A 24,259-nucleotide genomic window follows, 5' to 3' on the forward strand; every position below is an offset into this window, starting at 1 on the left:
TCCTGAACATTATTAACAAATTGCGTAGCCTGATAACGCCGTTCTTCCCAGTCAGCACTTTCCTCTGGCACAGTGCAGGTCTCTTGCATAAGCCACAGGCCTCTTTTCAGCACAGGATCCAACCAAGATCTGATCTTAGTATTAGACACAATTATGGATTAAGGGAAATTAACTTCCCAGAGTAAGGTCGGCCATATCGTGCATGATGCTATATGCAAACATCCAACAAAATCCCTTCTGGTAATAAGCAGCACTGCGAGTTCTGAGCGTATAAAAACTAACGGTGAGAAAGGTCATGTTACTTACATATTCATCTGTGTTGGGGTCCTGGTTCTGAGGCTGATCGGGCACTGGCACTTCGCAGTCAGGGCTGTAGTGCTCACAGTAGTCATAGGCAGCACGATGGTCTGCTACAATCATTAGCTGCTGGATGTCTCCCTGGAAACCAACAAAAAACAGGAAGTGATGAGCCTCACTGGACACAGATACAAGTCATGCATGTAAATAAACAAGCAAACAGTCATTAGCGACAGACATGGCGGTCTCACACTCTCTGACCTGTGGGGGGGGCACAATGAAAGCAAATAAAGATGAGGGAGAACATCTGCGTGCAGCATTATCAAATGCAGAACAGGCAGCTCTGAAAACTAGGTCAAACCAGGGGGAAGCTAAGGGTGACTAAATGATGAAGAACTTTGTCAGGGGTCCAAGAGTGTCGCTTCGCATCAGAGTTGAACACAGGACTGTGAGACAAAAAAAAAATAAAACTTGCAGCAAACTCTGTGGAGTTACAAGAGAACATGGAACAACTGACTTCATGTAGCTGCTGTGGACTATGATACAAACAAACACACAACCACAGGCTCACACATACACACACACACACACAGAGTGAGTTTTTAACAAGATGAATGGTTTTAAACAGAACACATAAGCCCAGCCTGAGATCTGACCGGGACGTGAGTGATTCTGCCCTTGAGCTGATTGTATAAAGACAAATTTATCAACTTCGCTTATGCGACACGGAGAACATGAGAAGACCTGCAGCTACAGATAGCTGACCCGAGCCATTCAACCTTAAAGGTGTGTGAGCATTTACTGAGGGGGAGAAAGAGAGGGGGTGGGACAGTAGCAGAGGGGAGAGATTTAAAGAAAGAAGACAGAAAAGAGGAGATTGAGAGGGAAAGAGCGAGGGAGAACAAGAGAGAGGAAGAAAAGGCTCAGAAGGATCCCCGGGCTACATAGGGAGCTGGGTGTGGGTGTCTGCCACATGTTTCTGAAGCGCATGCATATGGCACCAAAACGCTGTATTGTATCTAATCCAAACAAGCCCCGATCACACTTCCAACTCCGGTGATGTCATTCCACATCCATCAAATTCAGTGTCAACTTCTGCTGAAGCAAATATATTTTCGGGGAGGTATGAGAATCATGAAGCGACGCAACTCTGGGAACCAACCGCCACAGAGCGTGCAGTGTTTTTGATTATGTCCAATTGCCAAAAGTCTGACATCCCTCAACATGTCTTTCCAGCTGAAACTCTCCATGGACAGCTATCTCTTCTGACAAACAGAAATGGATTGTATTTGTGGTCTCAGCAGTGACAGTTGACTGAGGAGCACCAATCCCAGTGCTACACTCGAACATACCACACAGAATCTCCGTGTCTGGGATCCTTTAATCGCCCTTGCAAAACTCCACAAGATGATGTTTCCTGCTCTGTCCTTGGCTTAAGTTATCAGTGAGGTTTATGGTGGATGCAGGAAAAACAAATCCAAATGCTTCCTCCAAGACAGAAGGACTGGAGGAGCCATTACACAACTCTCCCCCGGCTATGAACCCTGAGCTCCCAGGAAACTTCCAAATGGCTACTCCTGAGCCATTTGCCCAAAGTCACACTCAGTGAGGAGGCTAGACTTTGCATCGGTTTGACAGTCTGTCCCCCTCATCCTGGCCAGACCGTGTGTCACAGCTGCACCGAAAGGGGATGATGGGATTTCACTGTTTGAAATGAGGTCACATTCAATAAGGAATAAGACCTCAGTACAACAAAACAGCCCCGCCGTCTGGAGGAGTGCAATTGCTTTCCTATTCACATGCCATTCTCCTGCTTTCCTTTTTTCTTCTCCCCCTGCACTCTTTTTCTGCAGCGAGGGGGGAATGTCAGGGTGGATCCTGACCACAAGTGGTGTGATCCTAATTTCACTAAGATAAGATAATTAATCATACACCTAAGTGTAAATGAGAACATCCCCGCAGCCCTGAGAGCACCATGGAAGAATGTGTTTAATGATGTGTGACATGTACACAGAGCAAGAAAGGAGGCGTGTGCATGCCTAGAGAGAAAAGTGTTTCTGTTTATATGGGTCTTATTCAGGCTGGAGAAGCTGATGGCTGCATTTGATTCTACTAACACCACAGCCAGAGGCATATGAGAGGCGGGGCTGGGGGGGGGGGGGGGGAGAAGATGAGAAGGATCTGGATAGGGAATGTGAGCCTGAGCTGAGCTGTGCTCAGTTGTGTTGGACCAATCGTCGCAGGCCTGTTCCAGCAGTCTGAAGTTTTATTCTGTGTTAAAAGCTCTGGACTATAAAAGGGGAAGCCAAAGCACTGAGCGCTGCACAAAACCAGCTGCAGATGGACAGGCAAAGAAAATTTAGAAAGAGTCACTTTTCACTTAGAGGAGCATTCGAGCAACTTCAAATTGCACTTCGATTAAGTCTGGAGAACAGCGAGAGAAAAAGAATCACTGAAGCAGACTCCCATATATCCTCTCCTCACTTTTCCACTTAGTTTGGGTTAAGCTCCAAAAACACAGGGTCCTATATTTCACAGTGTGTTGCTCCATAGTGTCTCTTCATTAGACCTTCCCTGCCTGGTAAATACACACTGTCTGTTACAGACCCTGATGGCATCGCAGTGACACTGTTAGGGGTTATTCTCTCCTCCAGAGCTACAGAAGTCAGTACACAGGCTGTGTGGTGTTCACTGTAACTAGTAAAATCCATGGTACATCTTTAATTTTGAGCCACAGTTTTCTACAAATAATTGTGTGTATATAATAATAGCAACTGTATATAATTTGTGTTTGTGTGTAATTTTTATTTCATTTCATTTCCTGTTTCTGATCAGATACAGATAATGATGGTAAATTACACAATCTACAGTGTAATACTTTAGATTCCTTTGTCACACTAGGTCACCAATATGTTATATGTTAGCATCTGTCTACTACATCATATATGTCATTTCCTGTCACACTATTTTACCAATAAATAAATACATTAACTAAAATACAGTAAATACAAAAATTTGATGCCTGTTTTCCCTAATTATTTATTTCCATCCTCCATCTTCACACAAGGATCATTTCTGCATTGACATAAAAGCCCTGCAGTACATTTGTTCCCATGAAAGCTGCACACCTTCACAGTGAAACTATTGTCATAAGTCTTTATCCACCGTGACAACCACTAAAGCTGGTCCTGATTTCCTTTCTCTGAGCCAGAGCTGCTCTTTTCACTGCACGTCACTCGACAGATTCTGGTGCCAAATGTTATATAAGCTGCTGTTTTACAGATGTAAGGGAAGCGGTAAATATTCCTATACTGTACTCCAGCTGTATGCTAATGCCAGATTTCTCATTTAGTATTTAGTATTGTGGTGATGAATGGTCAACGCCGTCCAGCAGCCCATCAAAGCCTGAGATATTTACACCATTACTTGTATATGGGAGCTACTAGATTTTCAACGACAGGAAAGTGCAACCACTGCAAATGCAGAGTCAGGGATTCAGCCCCAACATTTAGACATAAAAACAAGACAAAAAAAGTAAATTCTTCACTGCAAAAGCAGAAGAAAATGTGCCAAATATGAGATGATTAATACACAGCACCACATGCAGTCACATAAGCACTGATCCCACACCCAAACACAGCACACTGAAGGAAAGAAAAAACCTGGAATTATACAATCACACCCAAACTCCTCAGGGAACCATAAAAGACATGCAATCAGCTCTCCATATTTGAAAGGGGACAGTGGCATTTTTCTCTCTGGAGCATCATGTGGCACATCAGAGTGGTGCTTAAGGCAGAGTTTTCAGACAATAACAGGGCTGCCGCTGTCAGCATCTCCCTGCATCCTGCTGAAATATGACCCCGCTCCTGGCCAGCGCTCTCTCCTCATGTTGAGCTCTGGTGGAAAAGCCATCAGCTGTGGCTGTGAGCAGCGGGCGACCTCACCTCGCATAATTCATGTTAAAGAAGCTGCGGAAGATGCTTGCATGCATGCACACACACACACAAAAACACATGCATGTGAATCTGTCAGTGATTACAGGGTTGCAGGTTAGCAAAGCCGGACTGATCACTGAACACTTTACAACGTCCGCATTAAAGTGTCATTTCTGCATTTTAGCAGATAAAATGTCACATCATCTTTTGGGCTTTTATCCCTGAACATCACCCTGTTTTGGCCCCCACGTTGTTCATCCCTACTGGATGTTCTGGTTGAGTCCAGGTGGGGGCAGGAGAGTGCTCCAGTGAGCACAAAGCCAAACATCTGCCTCCATCTGAACCTGACCCACAATCACAACGGGTGGACTGAGTTCATTGGCTCTCGTTATAAAAGATATCATGCATGGGACAGAGAGCAGTTTCAGGATCATCAAACATAATGATTGGCTTTGAGTGAGGTACATTATCGCTATACAAGTGGCTAAACTTTAACATAATCAACCACATGAATACACTCTCTTCTTCTTTTTCTTCTCTCTTTCATACACACACACACTTCAAGCATGAAGAGAGAGGAGCCCAACAAAGGCTTATTTTGATTAGAGTAAGGTCTCGAGGTGATGTCAGGCCTCCCGCTGATCAGTTTAGTGGTGCTGCCCTTGTGAAGTTCGCCCTTTCTTGGAGGATGAAATAAACAAGACAAACCAATGCTCATTATTTCCCATTTCCCCAGGGGCAGATGATTATAGCTCTGTTTACCTTTTTTTTCTCACAATCTCACATAGAAAAGACAGCAGCTCAAAGACGGAAAACTCAAGTCTAGTTTTTTATCATTTTTCTGGTGGGATGTCAGCAAGGGGAAAATGGGTAGGAAGGCCCCATGGAGCAGGATAAGACTCTGGGAGGTCTGAGCTCTGGCTGTATTTTAAAGCGAGCTACTTTCACAGCATATTTACACAGTCACCCTTGAGCTCTGAGCCAGGCCCTGGTCCCACTGCCAGCCCACACCGGCACACTCACAGTCCCAGCGCCTGGGCATTCTCCAACCTGACCGCAAAAACCAAACAGCACACTGCAGAGGTCAGCTCACTGCACAGGGGCCATAAATCAGCACGGACATACATACGCACAAATGCACAGGGACACACAAACAAAATAGATACAAATGGTCAACACAGCTGTTTAAGTTTGCATAAGCAGACATACATACACACACCAACAGAGAAAATACACTCCAACAAATCTACACAATTAAACCATTACAACATCAAGCACATTTTCACCCACAGTGCACTTTCCCCTCCAGACTGTCGTGCAATCCCAAAGCTCGGATCGGCTGCCAAGAGCAACACCCCACTTATCCACTACACGGCACCTTAACCATTCCCTCACCTCTCCTGTTTTTGGATCCCCCCACCTCTCGGGTCTTCTCCCCCTCAGCCTCCCCCCAAATCCATCACACTCCCTTCTGCATAAGAATTTAATCCCACGCCTCTAAGGGCTATGGGCAGCCATATTCCCATTTCCTGTTCTTTTTGGGGTGGTGGAAACCAGAGCGGCTCGTCTCAGCGAACAAACGTAGATTCTGAGTGTTTGGCTTGGCCTTTTGCTGAAATCTATGTAAAAAAAAGTGCTGAGGGCACACTTCAGGGCTTGCTGACACAGTAAAGGAGTAACAGAGGGAATAAGGGGGCGAAAGACAAACATCTGACATGAGTTAGGGAAATTCTCTTAATTATCCATGATGGAAACTCCATCTTCCCTGAGGCTACTGAAATCTACGTCCCATTCCACTGCCTCAAACGTATAGAAGTAGTGTGCTTTGACAGTGAAGCATGACATAGACCTGAGACAAGATAGTGGAGAAATACAAGACTACAACAAGTATGTACAAGGACTGATGAACTGTGGGATTTTATATTGTGTGTTATGGAAATAACATGTTTCATGTTTGGTGGTATGTCATAGACTTCTGAGATACAACACTCAAAAGTGACATTATGGTCACATTATTGAATTACAGCACTTTATTGTGGCCACATTCTCATAAATTCTCCACTTGAATCTCTCATAATCTATTATAACTGATGACTCATGCTTCAAATATGTATGAGTGTATCTCTAGATCCAGATGTGACATAATTCAGTTCACACATGGAATCAGATGCCTCTCCAATCACTGTCAAATGCATCGATTCCCCACTGACTAGATTTCTATCTTATTCAATTTATTGTTTTCTGTTAACGGAGAACATTTCACAAAATACAGAGAAATAGCCTTGCAGTTACAAAGTATTAGAGGTCTGCAGCAAATGAATAGCAAGGCCAAGAACCCCTCACTTCTAAACAGCTTCATTCTTCTTTTTTCTTTTTTCTTTTTTTTTTTGATACACCACCTATTTTATAATCCAAAAAAGGGAAGTGTATAAACCAAGGTGTGCATGAACATTTTGGGAGACAGTATATATTGAGTATATAGAGGTGGATGTTTGGTATCTTGCTTCATATGTGCTTCACAACCTTGGCCGAGTTGTTTGCTGTTTGTATTTCAACCATGTCTGGGTGGTCATAAATGGTGTTTCAGTGCAGACAGGGACTAATTAGTGGTCACACATCTAAATGTGGCTCTGATGGTCTCTTCTCACTGCATCCTCCATGTATTCATTCATGTATCCATGTGTTTGCATGTTTATTTAGAGCTGCCCGCTTCAGATCAGAGCAACCATGATATATTTTATTGTGGAAACACATTTAAACACCCCTTTGTATTTGTGCACCAGACCAGTCATCATGGCCTGAGCGGGGCGTCAAGCTTCCAAGTCTCCATGAGAGAAGCTTGTTCCATTCAGCAGACTGTTACTGCTTCCTGACACCCAGACACAGGAATCAAAAGAGGCAGGTACATTTGTGGAAACTGCTGAACTGCGAAGCAACTGATTTCAAAAGCTTTACTAGAGCTAATAAGAAATACTAGAACAGAGGCCCAGTCAAGGCCTGGCAACATCAGGTGAACTGTTTTTACTACTACCTCAGAATCGAAGCCAAAACGAGCTTAAATCTGATTCTGAATTTGGAAAATCTACTACAAATACAGACTCCGGTTTCAGTAGCTCCTCTGCAGTGCATAGTCTCTGTGAACTGTGGAGTATAAAGTGGAGGCTGAGTGAATGGTAAAGATGAGGAAACAGGATGTGTAAAACTCATCATGCCATCACAATATTATAAAGGCTCTTAACGAGCATCAAGCTCATGTGTTGCGTGTTTTTACTACTTTTTCCTGGCGCTGGTTGCACCATGGGAGCTTCATCCCAGCCCTATAAAGGCCTCCCAGCCCTTTACACTGCTCCCCTTACTCTTATCACACTGCCTTCACTCCCCCGCTCATTCCATCAGTGATCCTTTATTTCAGTACATCTGACCTCAGTCGTCTTCCTCTCAAGCCCATCACGCTCTCTTTACCTATCCTCCGCAACTTATCACCCACACACACACACACACACACACACATATCCACCACCCACCACCCACCCCCACCCCCCTGCTCCAGCCTGGGACAACCTATCACCGGCTACCAAGGAAACCTCTGGATGATGTCATGTGGTGTGGCTGCTGTTCCAACACTGACATCAGTGGGAAGAGAGCTCCTCATTCTTTCCAGAGAGTGACCCAAAAGTTTTGGCTCCTATACCTGAACCTCCTGCTCCAGCCTCCCCGCTCCTCCTCCCTCTCTCACCCCCTCTCATCCTGAACATCTTGTTTTCTCGACACCAAAACCTCCTTCTGATCCACTCTCCTCTAACTCTGCGATATTCCAAATGTATTTCTTATATCTGTGACAGAAACCACGCGATACGATCGTCCGCATTCACGCGCTCTGCTTCGGCTGACACAATGAGGTGCTCAGACAAGAACTGCTGTGTCTGCACCGCTCCACCTCAGCCGTTTCGATTCACTCCAGGTCCCCTGCGGATTACCTCTGAATGAGACCGAGCGGGTCAACTGTCTCGTCTGTGTTCGCTCAGACCAGCCGCAGCCATTTATTTCACTGAACTCTACTTTGAACCAAGGGGATGGGCATTAAATTATCTGTGGTTTTTCTTGGCACACTTACTGGGAAACAACAGCGAACAGGGAAATCAGGGGACAAATTCTGCAGATGGACTTTGTCAAAATCTGTACTACTTTCTGAAAAACACAGATTAAAATACACATGTGCTCTAAACACCCAGAAGCCTACAGTCATGAAGCAAGACGACATTGCTAAAGGCCATTAGCTGAACTTTCCAAAAGATAATGACTGACTTTTACAAGTACGTTACAGTCATTATAAAGAAAGTAATTACTGTTTCATTTGCAGCCGATGAGCAGTGATTACCAGTTAAAATACCTGTCTGCTTACATAATCACCACTCTAACTACATACATAATCTTTGCCGGCTCAAGCTACAGCTCCTTATGCAAGCCACTAAGAAAAAAGAATCACATTATGGTTCTTATAGAGGGTAGATGCTCACCCTGTGGCCACAAAACCCATGTCAGAAACCAAACCACAAACCACCTCAGCCTACAGTAAGTGCTACTTTTCTCCTGCCTGCTGTATGTAAAGAAAAGGCAGAGAAGAACACACACTTCCCTGTAACTCCACGACTCTAAGTCAGATTATTTCGCCTCTATGTAACACTAACTATCTCCTTTTTATGCAATTTGTGCGGAGAAGTTCACAGATGTTAAATCAGTGCTGTCAAAAGCAGCTCTCTCCAATTGATACTTCAAAACTGCTTTTGCTCTGTGTTATTATTTCCCCCTGTTTTACAAGCTGCTTTTCTAAAGAGATTGACTGGAAATCGCACGCTCTCAAGTCAGCTGAATTAATTGGCCTGCTGGTGAAATCAAATACGTTTTTCTGTGTGTGTGTGTGTGTGTGTGTGTGTGTGTGTGTGCGCGTGTGTGCGTGTGTGTGTGTCTTTTCATGCTCACCACCTCATGGTGGTAACTGACTCTGGCAAAAGTCAACACAGGATCAGACTAAACTACAGAGGGGAGAAGGGAGTGAGGGGAGGGGAGTGGAGGGGAGGAGAGAGAGGAGTGCAGGCTGAGCATAATTTGGAAACTATGTGGCATATTTTCCATTTTCTGCACGCACTGGAGCCTGTCCTGTCTCCCAAATGGCAGACACACAGCAGGAGGGCTTTAAACATCTCTCGCAAAATATCCTGTCTGTTCCCACGGTAACCATTGGACTGTTGCTGTGGCTCTGATAACTAGGTAAGATTTAAATCGTCCCTGTATCACCTCGGTGTCATGATGAGTACGCTATGGGCAACAAGGAAATTAGAGCAGTGTGGCAACTGGAGGAATTTACCAACATCCATTAGATGTAGGGGAGAGAACAGCTTTAACACACAAACACAAACCCACACTGAAAACACAAGTATTTATGCCTCATTAAAGCCGACAATTACGCTAGAGATGTGAACAGAATCTGTGTAATATAAAACAGTGTTGTTCTCCCCTGCTTCACTCACGAACCACATATCACACTCTCAGGCAAAAATATGGACACGTGGACAGCACCATATGTACATATGCGTCTGTTTTGCAAAGTGGGAATCTGTGATTAATGGTGTTGAATGATATACATCCATCTCCCCTATCGCTCGGCAAACCAACTTCAGAGATTGTAGGAGGGGGAAGTGATGTCATATTTCTTTCTTTTTCTCTGTTCTCACTGAGCAGCAGTAAGGTCAAAGGTCAGCTGGCTCAGCATCAGTCACATCAGTCAGCCTCTGTTACTAATTATTATTGAGGGCCTCAGCCTCACAGACTAATCCCCCTTTAAACAAGCACAACTCTGACGGGACAAAGACAACACTATTCCTTGTTCCTTGTGCCTCTCTTTCTCTCTCTCTATTGGTGTGTGTGTGTGTGTCCCTCACAGGGGTCATGTTTAAGACCCACAAGTACCCACATAATGGCTTGTTATAGGCACCATCCCAACTAATTCTGATTCTTTATACTGGGTAAAAACAGAAAGTATTTTAGGTTAAGATGCACATCAGGTACCTCAGGGTATTATAAATCCCAACAGGCTTCCTGCCACCAGTCAGATTACCATTAATCTTTCATCTCCTGCTGCAAAGCTCTTTAAAAAAAGGAGAAAGGAAAAGGTAAAGCCCTCATTCTAATGATGAAAAGCTGTCAGCGTTTGTTAAAAACCTCTGTAAACAAAAATACTGCAGCTGATTCAGACATGGAATCCAGACACTGACACCACAAACACAAATACAACGCTTAGACTTATAGGTTTTAACTGTTTAGTAGCCACAATGAGGCAAAACCTTTAAAACAGCAAAAACAGATGCAGAGTTGAACAGAAAACAAATGCAGCACAGACTGGAAACAGAAATGAATTCCAGGATGTGAAGTTCCTTTGTGGAAGATGTGGAATATCTGGCACCTTTGAATTAAATTTGATTTGCAGCGTTGTGCGTCTGTGTACAAGTGGGTGGCAGAGGTTCTGTAATCAGATGTCTGGGGCTCTGATTACCAAACCGAGAGGATGTGGACGCTACCACAATCCATATTCTGTGCGCCATTACATGCAGAATGGGGCTTTGGTGATGACCATCATGTGCACCACAACCACATGTGTCTGGACTGTAGTAAAAATGAAGAATCTCATTTGTTTTTATCTCATTTGCTTTAAAGGTCCCATATTTTACACTTTTCTTGTGTTTTATTTGAAGTGTTGATCTCCATACGAAGATATATTTGTGGTTTTAAGCACCAAAAACCATCTTGTGTAGTTTTACATCTCCTCTCTCAGGCTTCTCTCTGGAGCTCTAGCCACAACAGTGTTTTCTGAGTGAGCCAATAAAAATATAGCAGATTACAGGTAAACACTCAGAAAAACCAAATCCTGCACAGTTGGATGGTGGGTCCAGGTGGGCTGGGCTTAGGCTGTGGGTGAGAGCAGTGACTGTATAGTTGTGACATCACAAAGTTACAGAAAGTCCAGATGGCTCATTTTAAGGTTCCGTTTCTGAATACAGGCCGTGTGCATTTCTCAGAAGACTGAGACTTTAATACTTTCAAAGTATTAATAGAAAATCTAGACCTGCTTTATGATCAAAAAAGACATGGACATCTACCTTTATACAATATGGGACCTTTAAATCAATGTTTAGTGCAGCCTTGGCATATAATGGGAGATGCAAAAACGCATCATTGTCAAACCTATAAATCAGCTCCTTCATCTCACTTTGGCACAATCAACTTCACATCGAGTCAAATGGACACAAGGTAAATGAAAATCCAGTGTGAATCTGGCACAAAGGCACTGAGCCATCACCTAAATTATCCAGAATTATACCGATAACAACACGTAGATCAAGAGCTACAGTACAGTGCCTACCTCAAAGACTTCTTCATCAAGTATTCTAGTTCCAAACACTATAATTCCTTTGGTATCGATGATGGGGTTGGGGCTTCGGAGCAGCTTCTGGGTGGTCTTCTTTTTACAGTCCAGTATGAGGGTGATGGTCTGCTTGTGCACACTGATGGCCACTCGATGCCACCTAGAAAGGAAGGTGAAGTTAATTCACACACTTACTGGGTTACACACTGCCCACTTTTACACTACTAACAGACCCCTTTTTGTGTTTGGCTTCCCGTTCAAATTCAACTACACCCCGTTCTGTTCACTTCAACTCATTTTACTCTTTTGTTGCGGACATAAATAGGATTCAGCACGACGACTAAAAGACACACATTTGAGGGACACTGCAATCAGCATAAAGTGGAAGGGATTAAATGTACAATATCATAAATGGACACTGACAAGATTGCATGTTGTAAACAAATCCATTCAAAGCCACACCTGGTTCAGGTGGTGCAACGCAGATCACTTCATTAAAGCCTAACACATCCACCTGGAGTCTGATTAGAGGGGAAGATGCACAAGCAAAAAACAGAGTCTGATACTCCTTGATGGATGTTTGTCGAGCCAGCAACTTGTGAACCTACTTTCCATCAGCTAGGTTGACTCCTCTGAAGAGGGGGTAGTCCTCGGGGCTGGGTCTGCCTGTGTGGTCCTCGTACAGGAACACGGGAGAGCGTCCCACTTCCAGTCCGAGCTGCTGGATGCCCTGTTCATTGTACACAGACAACAGGAAGGACTGGCTGCCCTTCTTGGGCTTCACTGTGGCCAAGATGGAAAAGTCCTCTGGGAATACATCACCTGGCAGGACAGAGGGTGGGTTGGACAGAGAGAGAGAAAAGTTTTGGACAGTTATAAGTAATCGTAACCATTCATCATCATAAGAGGAATGAAAAACTACTACAATGTTTCTGTTCAGGATGTTGTAATCGTATTATTTTTTTAGGAGACAGACAGCGCTCCTCAGTGTCAAGAGGGAGTATAGAAGGTATTATTGTTACTGTTAATGGAAAGAAATGTTTAAAAAAAAAAAAAAAAAAAAAAACAGACAATGATCATTTAGATTGGAGGAACCATGGTTTCGAGCACCAAAAGGAAACGATCTGCAGTGTGCCCAAAATGTAACAGGATAGGATTAATCTGAAATGGATAAAGGCCGGCGAGAGGAAAAAATAAAAGCGGGAGCATTTCCAGCGCAGCACAGGATGAGAAGCATAATGACAAAAACATGTGATCCAGGGAGACTCTGTCGAACTATCCTTCAAACCACTCCTCTCCACTTCTCTCCTCTCCCACAGCTGATCGCTCTAGCAGATGCTCTGGCAGGAGGAGAAGTTGGAGAAGAGGAAATAAGAGTGTTTTTTTTGTTTTTTGTTTTTTTTTTCTTTTTTCTTTTTACAGGAGAAAGAATTAATCACACATATGTATGGAAATGGAAATGCCAGTAATAATTTGGTATTTAATCACATAAAAGGTGCAAAAACAGACCTATTTTCCTCCATTTGCATGGTTCCACTGTGCAGCCTCAACTATTTCCTCCATTTTGCTTAAGTGTGGGGCACATCTGCCAGACAGACTCCCTTAGTAGGGTGGTCTCAGGACCCCAGAAAGAGGGCGGACTTTCCAGCCATCCGGGGAGATTGTTTGCTAATGTAGAGGTCAGACTACACTTGAGGCAAGCACAGCTTTCAGATCTTTAAGAAAAACAGAGGCAGTCTGACTATACTAAAACCGCTATCATTATGTGAAACCAGCTATCTGGATTATGTTTTGGATTCCAGTAGCAGATCCGTACTGTTCAGTATGTGCCGAGGAGAAATTTCCAGACGCCCGGAAAAGAGAGGCAGGGTTTGTGGCTGCTGCGGTTTTGTAGCACCTCTTGCAGCCATCAAACCCCCTTACTCTGCTATAGGAGATGGGCTGGAAAAAGCGAAACCGGAGTGACTATGGTTTAGGTGGCCAATCAGGGGCTGTGGAGGAAGAAGATGCCTCAGAGGGAATGTGGTGTGGAGGAGATAGTGGAAAAGGAAAGAAAAGTAAAAGGTATTTTATTCTTTCTCCTTTTCCCTCAGTCAGCATCTGGGTGTCTGTTTCCCTTCCTGCCTCGTCTTCCTGCCTTTTCCATCGTTCCTTCATTTAATGCCAGGCACCAAATCACATCATGCGGAGAGCACATGCCTTGGCAGTGTGCTCCCTCAGGAATTCAGCTTGGCATCATATGAGAAACATTGCTTTAATTGACAGATGCGTCAACGGGACGGTGAAAGGCCGAGAGCAGGAGAAACAGAACATGGGAAAGAGCAGGAGGCAGATGAGACGGACAGCCCTTCAGAAACCTTCTTGTATGGAAGAGTTTGATGAGGAAGACAGATACATGATAAACCTGGCAGGCAGAATATGAAAAAAAAAAAAAAAAAAAGGAAGGTGGGAAATACCAGAGAAGGAAGAGACCAGAAGAGGGGGTGTTTGTCACTACATCCGGTTGAACGTGAGCCACGTCTGTTGCAGAGACAATGACTCAGCTCTGGCTCGGGACAGGCTGTTTGTGCGGGGGTCAAGGGTCGGGTGAGGGGCAAAAGGGACTCCGTGGCACAGAGGAAGAGAGAGTCGGGTGGGGGCAATGGAGTCAGAATGGCTAATTTTCAAATTCAAAGTACTGTTTTTGGAGGGCAGAAATAGGAAGCAACATTAAACTGTCTCTGAATTTAAAGTAGCATTTACACAGCAAGGGTTCTCATTTGTGGATTTGTGTTTATGCACTGTGTCTGTGCCTGAGACGCCCTGAGGGAATCTCCATCTCAACGCTGAGAAGAGAAGAATGAAAGGCGGAGGTCGGCAGAAAATGAAAATTGAGGATGAGAGAGGGAAAGAGAATAAATGTGCACCCTGCTTCCTCACTCTCTCCTCAGGACCTCACAAGGAAGTGGGGAGGGGTGTGTGTCTGTGTGTGTGTGGGGGGGGGTCGTTCAGAAAAGCTCGGGTTTCTCTGGAATGTGTCTCTCAAAGTGCTGCTTCAGGCCACCAGATGAGAGATAACTCATTCCTCATTGAGAGTGTGTGTGTGTGTGTGGACATGGTGGGAATGGAGAGGCTGTGGTGCCAGAAGTCCTGGGACTTTACACTGGCAGCAACCAGCATCAGTATCAGACTTAAAAGGTCTGGGAAAGTCAGAGACTCAAAGACATGGCCAGACATCTCAGGCAGCCAATCAGGCACAGTCCATCATTTTCCTCCTGGTTGAAGAGCCAATTAAAGCTGCTGTATTTCGAAAGGGAGGCGTGATACAGCTAGCTTCTGTTTTCTTCTGAACAAGTCTGTGGCAGAACCATCAGAGCTGATAGTGAGAGGGCTTATTTACATGTATTCTTAAGTGAAATAAACAGCATAGTTACACAGTAAGTTTAAGGAGGAAGAGAGAGGGTGGTGGTGGTTTGCCACCCACACTGCTGCCATTAACATCTGCACTTATTCTACCAAACTTACAGAGCACCTCAAAAGTCATGGAGGGACAGGCAGCATCTGTCAGTGTGCATACAGGCAGCTAAATGGGGTAGAAAGTCTTGCATCCTGTAATTGGTCATTCAGTCATCACTGTGTCCAAATCCCTCCTTCTGTATTAGACAAGCAGCATTCCAGTGGGATTGCACATTGCTGCAGAGGAGTGTACCTGTCTGTTGGAAGTGAAAGGATAGCGAGGAAGATGGATGTGTATTGCGTGTAGGTGAGAAACCCTGAGTGTAAATGGCTCTAATGGAGAGCTTGCACCCAGGTTGGCCTGAATAACAAAAGTCTGTAGTTTAATAAGACATAAATAATTTTTTTTTTTGTATGTCACTTAGATTATGTGCAAAAAACCACATAAAATTTTAGAAAACATCAATAAAAGAAGCCACTTATCTATAATCCACCTCTGATTTGTTATGACTTCTGCTTCCACTGATGTCATCAAACTTGGCTTCACCTCTCACTGCCAGATGCCAACAGGATATGATTCAGGGGTTATGACTTGCATATCCCACACAGATAAGAGGTTGAACGACAAAGACATGAGAAGTAAACTATGACCATAATAATAACCATATGTCTGGTTTTTGCAGAACCATATAATATGACCCTACAACTCTCATATTGAATCTTATCATTTTAATCACTGATTAATGCTCTTTTAATGTTTTGTAAAAAAAAAAAAAAAAAGGAATTCTAATAAAACTTAACTAATTTTACTGTGTTCTTTGATTCTGTGCATCTATAAAGTCCCTCAAGTATTAAACCACAATTGCAGGCTAGTTATTGTTCAAATAAATGATACTATGCATTTGGCATGGGGTTGTTTTTCCAAGATTATAAATACCGTCAATTTTGCACAAAGCTTTATGAAGTTAATAGACTGTGTCACTCCAGGAGCAAACAGCAGAACCTCCACTGCCTTTGCAGCTCAGCCTGGCCATTTGAATGTCTGTGCATGCTGCAGCGGAAGCCTCTGATCGAATGGCCAGTGCCACCTAGCCACAGCAGTCCAGACTTACAAGCACACGTGCCAAGTCTCAGCTGAGCCCATTCAGAGAGAAGGTATGAGCAGCTGCATCCTTCTTTCGCTGGCTGATGTCCATTATGGCAAATACCACAGAGAGAGGGCGAAGAAAACTCTTCTGCATTAACGTCAGACTGTCGGAGCAACAGCAACAGATCTGCGGCCACTTGAATTTGCATATATGTTCTCATACATGCTGGTTCTCAGATTGATAGGCAGTTAGTGGAGGAGGACATGGGAAGTGTGTGGTAGACAAGTTAAAGATGGCCGACAGCCTCACTGCCCTATTTCCTCGCCTCTCATTCACATAATAAAGGTAAGAAAGGACTCTTCTGTTTTCAGAGCCTCTGTAGTTTCAAATGAATCATCCCTTCCACATGTTTGCTTAATGATCGCATGTCTGCACTTGCTCTTTTCCAACACATCATCACAGACCGTCTGTGGTGGCAGGGTCACGGGCCGGTGTGTGTTCTCAATCAGAGCTACTGTGGTTTTTATTACCAAAGATATAGTCATAACAGAATGGGCTTGTCTACATGCCTTTGTTTTCGATGTGTGATTATTATTTATTTTTTTTCTTCCTTTTAGGAGGCAGGCTGCTGTACCTCCAGGCTCTGGGCCAAAGTCATAACTCAGTAGCAAACTTAGTTAAAGGGGGAGGGGTGGAGAGAGAGAAAGAGAGATGGATAAAATGATCTCACAAGTTCAGCTGCCTCCTGGAACATATTAGCTGTACATTCTCCTAATGTTGAGGTGAGAGAGGGACCACATCACACACACTTCTACAAGCTTTTTAAGGCCCTCAAGCCGCAGGCAGCTAGTTATTCTGTTTGCACCTTAAGAGTACGTGGTGCCTGATATGAACTCGTCCGAGTTGGTTTGTTTTATGTAGACTGTTATTTTGGATGATCCACAGTAGTGTGTGTGTAATTATAGAACGTGCATCCAAACACAGACTCTCATGGGCTCTGCTGTCACAGAGCTTCAAAGCGAACAGTATTTGTTTGATCGGAGAGCATGATAGGGCACGCAGAGCCACAGGAGCCCCGTGGCTCTGCTTTAAGCCGCAAAGAAGAGCCATGACATGGATCAAAGGTCCACTAAGGCCAGTGCAACGTCTGAGAGGACCATGAATGGGGCTGCCATCCAATCTAAGCTTTGAGGAAGCTTAGCTCACAGGAAGGGTTATTATTTCTCCCTCTTTTCTGCATCTAAACCACATCACTGTTTTTTTTTATCTTTAAGCTACAGAGAAACTGTAGAAACCAGTTGTCTGAGTTATGGTTTTTAAAGCTCTGTACTGTAAAGAGAGAAAAAAAAAGTATACAGAGAAGGGAGCTTAGTGTGTGTGACCAGACAGGGTTGATATGAAATGAAAAGAAAAGGAACACTGTGAGGCAGCAGCAGTCCAGAAGAAATGATAGAGGGGAAAATGATGGCGCTTGAGGGAAAATAAAGAGAGAGAAGGAGGGAGAGGAGATGAGAGAGAGGAAAGTAGGACTGCAGCGCACCACAGAGCAGTAACCCAAAGCCACGTCAGCACAATAGAACAAGGGAAAAGTGGAACCCCAGACCTCCCTCCCCTCCACCACCCCTATTTTCACTGCTTTTCCACTCCTCAGCTCCTCCTACTACATCACTTATTACAGGGCTGCATCTGCTGTGTGTTTTCAGCAGGGGAATTAGCACGGATTATCTTTAATTTCTTCAGAATTTTAATGTGTGTGACTGAGCAACAACAGCTAACTGGCTTTCAACGAGTGCCCAGATGTGTTCAACATCTCTGACTTCATTACAGGAACAGGGCTTACAGTAACAGTGCAGACATACTGCGTGTGTTTCAGTGAGGGGTAAACGGGGGAGTGGGCCAGAATACCCTGCCGTCAACTAAAGGTAAAGTTGACATAACTAATCAAGTTGTAGGAGCAAATAAAACTTCTACCTGGAGGGGGAAAGAGAAGGAACAGACTAGGTGGGGAAAAATGCAAATTACTTTCCATCCATGTTTAAATGTTTCACCCCTTGTTTACTGTGATGTGGAGTCGAAGGTCATAAAGCTGACCAGATGGCACGACTCAGAAGATAAGTTAAAGATGTTGGAAAAGCTACAACATCTGTTGCAGTATGGAAAAATGAAATTAAAATTGGCTTTAAATGGCTTCGAGGCTTTGAGCTGCTGGGTTTGATGTTCAAAGAGAAATGTTTAAAAAAGGGACGACGATGAAGATGGTGTTAGAACTCAGAGGTAGAGAGATGCAGCATGTTGAGTCAGATACTCACCTGGATACAGCTGTTTGGTGGGGGCGCTGAGCTGGGCGTCTTTGGATACTCTGTAAGCCACATCGGGTCCTTGTGTTGATCTCCGATGTGAGCAGAAACCTGTTGTTTTTGTAACACCCTCGGGTAAACTGTGAAAATCTAAAATCTTCAAGAGGTCTGCTGGTTCCGCTATGGAGAGGGAAAAAAAAGAGACACACAAAGAAGAAAGGGATGTTAGATTTTCTTTTTAAATGAATGGAAATAGCACAGAAATTGTCCATATCTAAATATTGTTTGTACAAAGCATATATAGATACAGCCGAGCGCAGGATATCTGCATATTAAATAAGCCTTAATTATGGCCAATTCTTTTGCCAGTCCCTCTATTTTCTGTCGACTGCTGACTCAGAAGCACTAGTTACTCAGCAGGAGACTTTACTGTTGTGGTTCAGAGAAGATCCCTGTTATCCATTTAGACACTAAACAGAGATGTGCCCATTTATAGATCACCATGATCATGGGTTACAGCTGCAGCAAAAACCCGTCCTTCCATCCATCTCCCCGCGATGCTAAATCTACCGCTGCCTCCGTTCAGCCACAACCGTGCAATTAGCACACTTTCGGGCCGGTCGCCCCGGCTGTAATCAGGCCACCACACAAGCACACTAGGTCAGAACAATGTGACATGGGGTTTGACCCTGGACCGCACCCTCGCATGCCAAAACCACCCAGGACAAACAGCTGTTCCTGCAGCCAGATGCACACATAACAAGCTGCACAATAGCATCCAGAAAAGGACACCGGGTCGTGTCTATAGGGACAGTCACATAAGGACAGGGGGTGTCAGGGTGTTTTAGAGGAGGGCAAACACTGGAGTTGAGAAGCAAACTAAACAGGGGACAACAGGAGGTTTTTTATGGCACAGGAGTTTAAGAAATAGAGAAAAGAGAAAAGAGAAAAGCAGGCACACTGCAGTATTCTCCTGGATGCATTTCTGTGTTGTTATGTGAACGTGGAGCGTCAAAGGCAAACCCTGGGCCAAGTATAAAAGCCCGCACACACACCCACACACAGGTACAGCAGTCCTAGTGTCAGGCTACAAAGACCACACACAATGTTCAGGAAAAAAAAACAGAAAAAACGTTCAATAGCCCCATCCATCTGACGGTGAAAGGGCTGCTGGGAAAGGCGGAAAGGCGACTGGGTAGAGCAAAAAAAAAAAAAGTGTTTGTACATTCTGCCTTGCCCTGCAACAACCTCCAGCTGGATGTGATTACATATGACTCACATGCAGCACAGATCAATTAAAAAAAAAAATCAAGGTTCTTAAACAGAGGTTTTCTTTTAAGAACGCTTTGGCTACACGTGTTCCTCCACAGCTGTACAGTGATGGCGGAAAAAAAAACACTTCCTCCTCATCAGCTGAAGCCTGATTGCATGTTGCACACATTCTCTTCCAATCAAGAAGACAGACACTCGGCCAATGAAAGCTCACTGAGAGTATTAAAAATCAACAATTAATCAAAAGTAACAAACCATCTGCTTAACAACAACGACAAAACACGGTCACTAAAACAACCGTTCGCTGCACAGACGTCAGGCATAGAGTAAATTCATGCCATTACCCACCAAACGAAGACATAAACAGCCTTTATAAATGATAAATGTGGTAATTTCCAAGTTAGGATGTTCTCATCTCATCTCACTCTTTCTATCTCTCTCCTCCTGATCCAGCTCCCTCTTCCTGTCCATGGAGAAAGTCTATTATCTAATCCTTAACTCATGCATACATATGTGAATGTGCAGAATGTGACAGGGCTTTAGGGGGCATATTAGGCAGGGGTAGAGGGATTTATAACAGCAGTTCATTTGAGAGAATGCACTAATCCAAGCACCACACCCAACTGTTTCTAAAGCCGCTACACAGATAACTATATTCATATTCCCAGAGGTGCATACCACAGGATGACAGAGCCTCTGAGCAGGCGAAGGGCCCGAACAAAAAGACAGCTCTGTCTGTCATCAACTCATAATGAAGAGACAGACAGAAACTCAGCCACCAGCCAGAAAATGTCCATCAGTCACCATGATGGCTGAGGTTCATTTAATGAGCTCTTCACTGAGAGCGCGGCGACAGTGTAGTCATATGTCAGACTGTCAAAGTGATGGGGAATGTAGTTCTGTTAAAAAACGCCCTCGATGATCTGCCATTAATCAAAATGGCAGATTAATCATTATCACTTATTGGTCTACAAGTGGGAGATTGTAAGATTTGAGGACGAACAGTGGTTGAAAACTGTGCTGTAAAGCCCATTCTCATTTACATGATTTTCTGTTTTATGTTGTCATGACAACGGAACCAGTTTGAGACAGTGACTGAGCTTCCAAGCTGCTGCTGACAAATCAGCAAACACGTAAATTAAAGACAAAGACTTGTGCTGTGTTTATTTTCTATATTCACCTGTGAAATAATGCCGGCAACTCTCTTCGACAGAAAGTTGCTGAGGTTTCCAAAAAAGTTACTCGATTTGTCGCCGGGTGGTTTGTCGCACTGCTTACACTGATCGCTTAGCAACTGAGGCACTCAGGGGCCTGGATGCTTACAATAAGCTTCTGAAAAGTTTGATAAATGTTTACCGTTCACACTCAGCAGCAGGGTGCATGAAGTTACGGCACTGACGCACAGGGACTCAGAGGGAAGTCACACAAGATGAAGTTACATTACAACATCTAAATTTTAGCACTGAAAATCAAACCTGCAACAAAAGGCAAACTGCTCACACTGCCTATGGTAAGCTTTTCTGAGGTATATTGTATCTGAACACCGTCACTGTTTCTGTCAAACTGGGTAGAAATATTAGGAAATGATCTGCAGCTATTCTAATATAACAGGGTCTAACACCTTGCATTTCATATATATATTTCATATATATAACAGAAAATTATATGGGGTATTGTTCAGAAATCTTTCTATTCCCTGCACTCCAATTCACTGCATGTAGTTTCCAGGTTTCATTGATTTACTGCATAACTTTAGCATCTGTATCAGCATCTGTATTTCTGTCAGACATTTCAAAATAAGCAAAACAGTCCAGCTGGATCTTCCCTAAAATCTTAATCAGTTTCTGTGGGACAGACACAGGGAGCTACTGTCTCTCAGCCGCTAATATAACTCCAGTTAATGACACATAAAGTGGCACAGAAAGCGTTTTCATTTAATACTGTTTTTAACAGGGACCATGGTTGACCGAGGGCAAAACTCACTGTTTTCGCCCTGTTCACAGACAACCACAAATGTTCCCTGTAAAATCCACATCGTTCTGCTTTGACACTACAGTAATTCCCTCTGACCTGCCAACATCCTGAAGCACATTATCCCCAGGGCTATAGATCAATTGATCACTGACAGCCGCACAAAGAAGGAGCCCATACAAGGACTGGAATGGGCATAACTGTCCTACAGTTAATACGGAGACCACTGTATAAATGATGGAGCTTACATGAGGTTGGATTAAACCCAAGTTACTGTATTAAGGTCGTCTGTTATGTTCATGGGGAGTTAGTCTGTGATTCTCACACTGTTTTAACCATCCAGCCATGGCATCCCATTTTCTGTCTCCTCTTAATTCATCTTTGTGTAGCCTCTTCCTACCACACTCACTCACTCCAGAACCTTATATGGACACAACCTTGCATGTGCCCTGCTGCTAGACACTGCTGGTGACAGGTACAAACACTCACTTCAAACCTTAGGTCATAGAACCAAGCTAAAAATGTAATTACATCCTTCACTACTCCCCTACTCATATCGGTGTTAGATCATCCTATGAACATGGCATTGCACAGTGACTGCTGACAAACTCCCTCCATTATCACCTGTTTCCATTTTATTCGTTTAGAGACGACAACAACACACAAACAATGATAAATGATTCAAAGAAGTTGCTTTGGGCTACAGCAGCCTACGCTCACCATGCATCATAACGATATGGATGTCATAACAACAACAGCAACTTCATAATAAAAGCCATCTCAGACCCACAAGGGAGGAAAAAAAAAGGGGGTGGGGGTCATCCAGTCGATGCTAACCGTGTCACGACCCCTGCAGGGGAGTGTTGCTTTTGCTAATCCACAATGACACAAACTAATCCCATGAAGATCAGCAGCTTTTTTTTTTTAGGAAGGAAACTATTGTCATCAGGATGCCCCTCGTCCCCTGTCCTGTTTCCCTCCATCAATCAGTCTGTTCCCCTTTTCTCATTTCCATTTTCTTTGTTATTCATTTTTTCATTCAAGTTTTTCAAACAAGGATCTAAAAGCGACCGCAGGGTCTCTTGGCTGGTCGGCTTACCTGGAGGTGAGCCAGGTGGAGAGGGCCAATTAGCAGCTCACAGGAAAAGAGGAGAAAGGTGAAGGGATAGCATAACACACCTCTGCCCAGGCAACAACTTCAAAACAATAGATTGATCGAAAACCCATCTGAGACATGTCTTTGCCAATAAAGCTATGAGTCAGCTGCTGCAAAGAGCAAAAAAAAAACAACTGAGTCATAAAGGCACTCAGACAAGCAGTTCAGAGAGTTACAAACACAAACACTATCAACTCGATTTCCCTCTTTGACTTATTCTCACACACCTTCATTCATGGATTTCTGTCACCGGCAGTCGACCCTCCAGCGGAAGCTGTCCTGACCACATCCTAAGCCACAGGTATGGGTCTACGTCCCACCTTGTTAAGCTGAGATGTTTACCTACTTAACATGGTAGTTCCCTCGAGAGACCAACACCTCTGGCACAAGATGCTAAAAATACTTTTCCCTCCGACCACAGCCCCTCACATCCTTGAGGCAGGTTCCCCGCATATACACAGAAACTGTTTACATGACACGGTCTTGTGTACATTCGCACACCGCCGGCACTGCCGTCCCTCTTCTGCTGCTTTCACAGCTTTCATGCAGTGAAACAAGACACACAAAAAGCAACAGTGTAAATACAGGGCATCCTTTAACCTTTTAGAAGCTTTTTATGTGTAAATAAAACATTCTCTTATTTTATCCATATATTACCTTCATTAAAGGGCCCATATCTTACACTTTTCTGGTATTTTATTTAAAGTGTTGATAATCCATAAGAACATGGATTTCTGGATTTTTTGTACCAAAAACCATCTCAATGTAGTTTTACATCCTCTCTCTCAGGCTTCTCTCTGGAGCTCTAGTAACAAGAGGTCCGTCAGCTCTGAGCCTCTCTTCTGATTGGCTGTTTTCCAAGTCATCAAATAAAAATATAGCAGATTTCGGGTAAATACTCAGAGAAACCAAATCCTGCAAGGTTGGATGGTGGGCCCAGTTGGGCGGGGCTTGGGGCATGGCTGAGAGGTGTGACTGCTTTGTTGTGACATCACAAAGTTACAGAAATCCTGACAGTTCATTTTAAGGCTCAGTTTCTGAATACAGGATGTGTGCATTTCTCTATGGATTGAGGCTTTGATACTTTCACAGTATTAATAAAAAACCTAGACCTGCTTTATAATCAATAAAAATATGGAAATCTTAATTTTTACAAAATGGGAGCTTTAACCGACTGGGGCACTGTTGCACATGTAAGCAATGACCTCCATCATCCACAGGGCCTCTGCTACCAACAGGTTATTATATTTACAACTTAATTACAGGACAATACAATCAAGGACATAACTTGATGGACAATTACAAATAGGGGATTTGGCCTTAGTTGATGAAAACTGCCTACTTGACTTCCTCAAGGAACTCAAACTTTAAACCTTGATGTTCAA

At 43.8% G+C, this 24,259-nt stretch overlaps 1 protein-coding gene across 2 annotated transcripts in view; it reads right to left on the bottom strand.

The window, feature by feature from the left end:
* col5a1 (procollagen, type V, alpha 1) overlaps nt 1-24,259 on the bottom strand; it is a 71,475-nt gene that overhangs the window by 36,530 nt on the left and 10,686 nt on the right. For both annotated transcript variants that reach the window (XM_071465325.1, XM_071465324.1), the window contains exons 2-5: nt 18,488-18,655; nt 12,264-12,477; nt 11,653-11,815; nt 307-438 (exon numbers count right to left, since the gene is read on the bottom strand). In XM_071465325.1, the coding sequence (XP_071321426.1) occupies nt 307-438; nt 11,653-11,815; nt 12,264-12,477; nt 18,488-18,655 (677 nt within the window). The remainder of the gene's footprint in view (nt 1-306; nt 439-11,652; nt 11,816-12,263; nt 12,478-18,487; nt 18,656-24,259) is intronic.

Source organism: Trachinotus anak, unplaced genomic scaffold, assembly GCF_046630095.1.
Source record: "Trachinotus anak isolate AG129_WGS33_773 ecotype Australia unplaced genomic scaffold, CSIRO_AGI_Tana_v1 ptg000028l, whole genome shotgun sequence".
NCBI classification, from domain to species: Eukaryota; Metazoa; Chordata; class Actinopteri; order Carangiformes; family Carangidae; genus Trachinotus; species Trachinotus anak.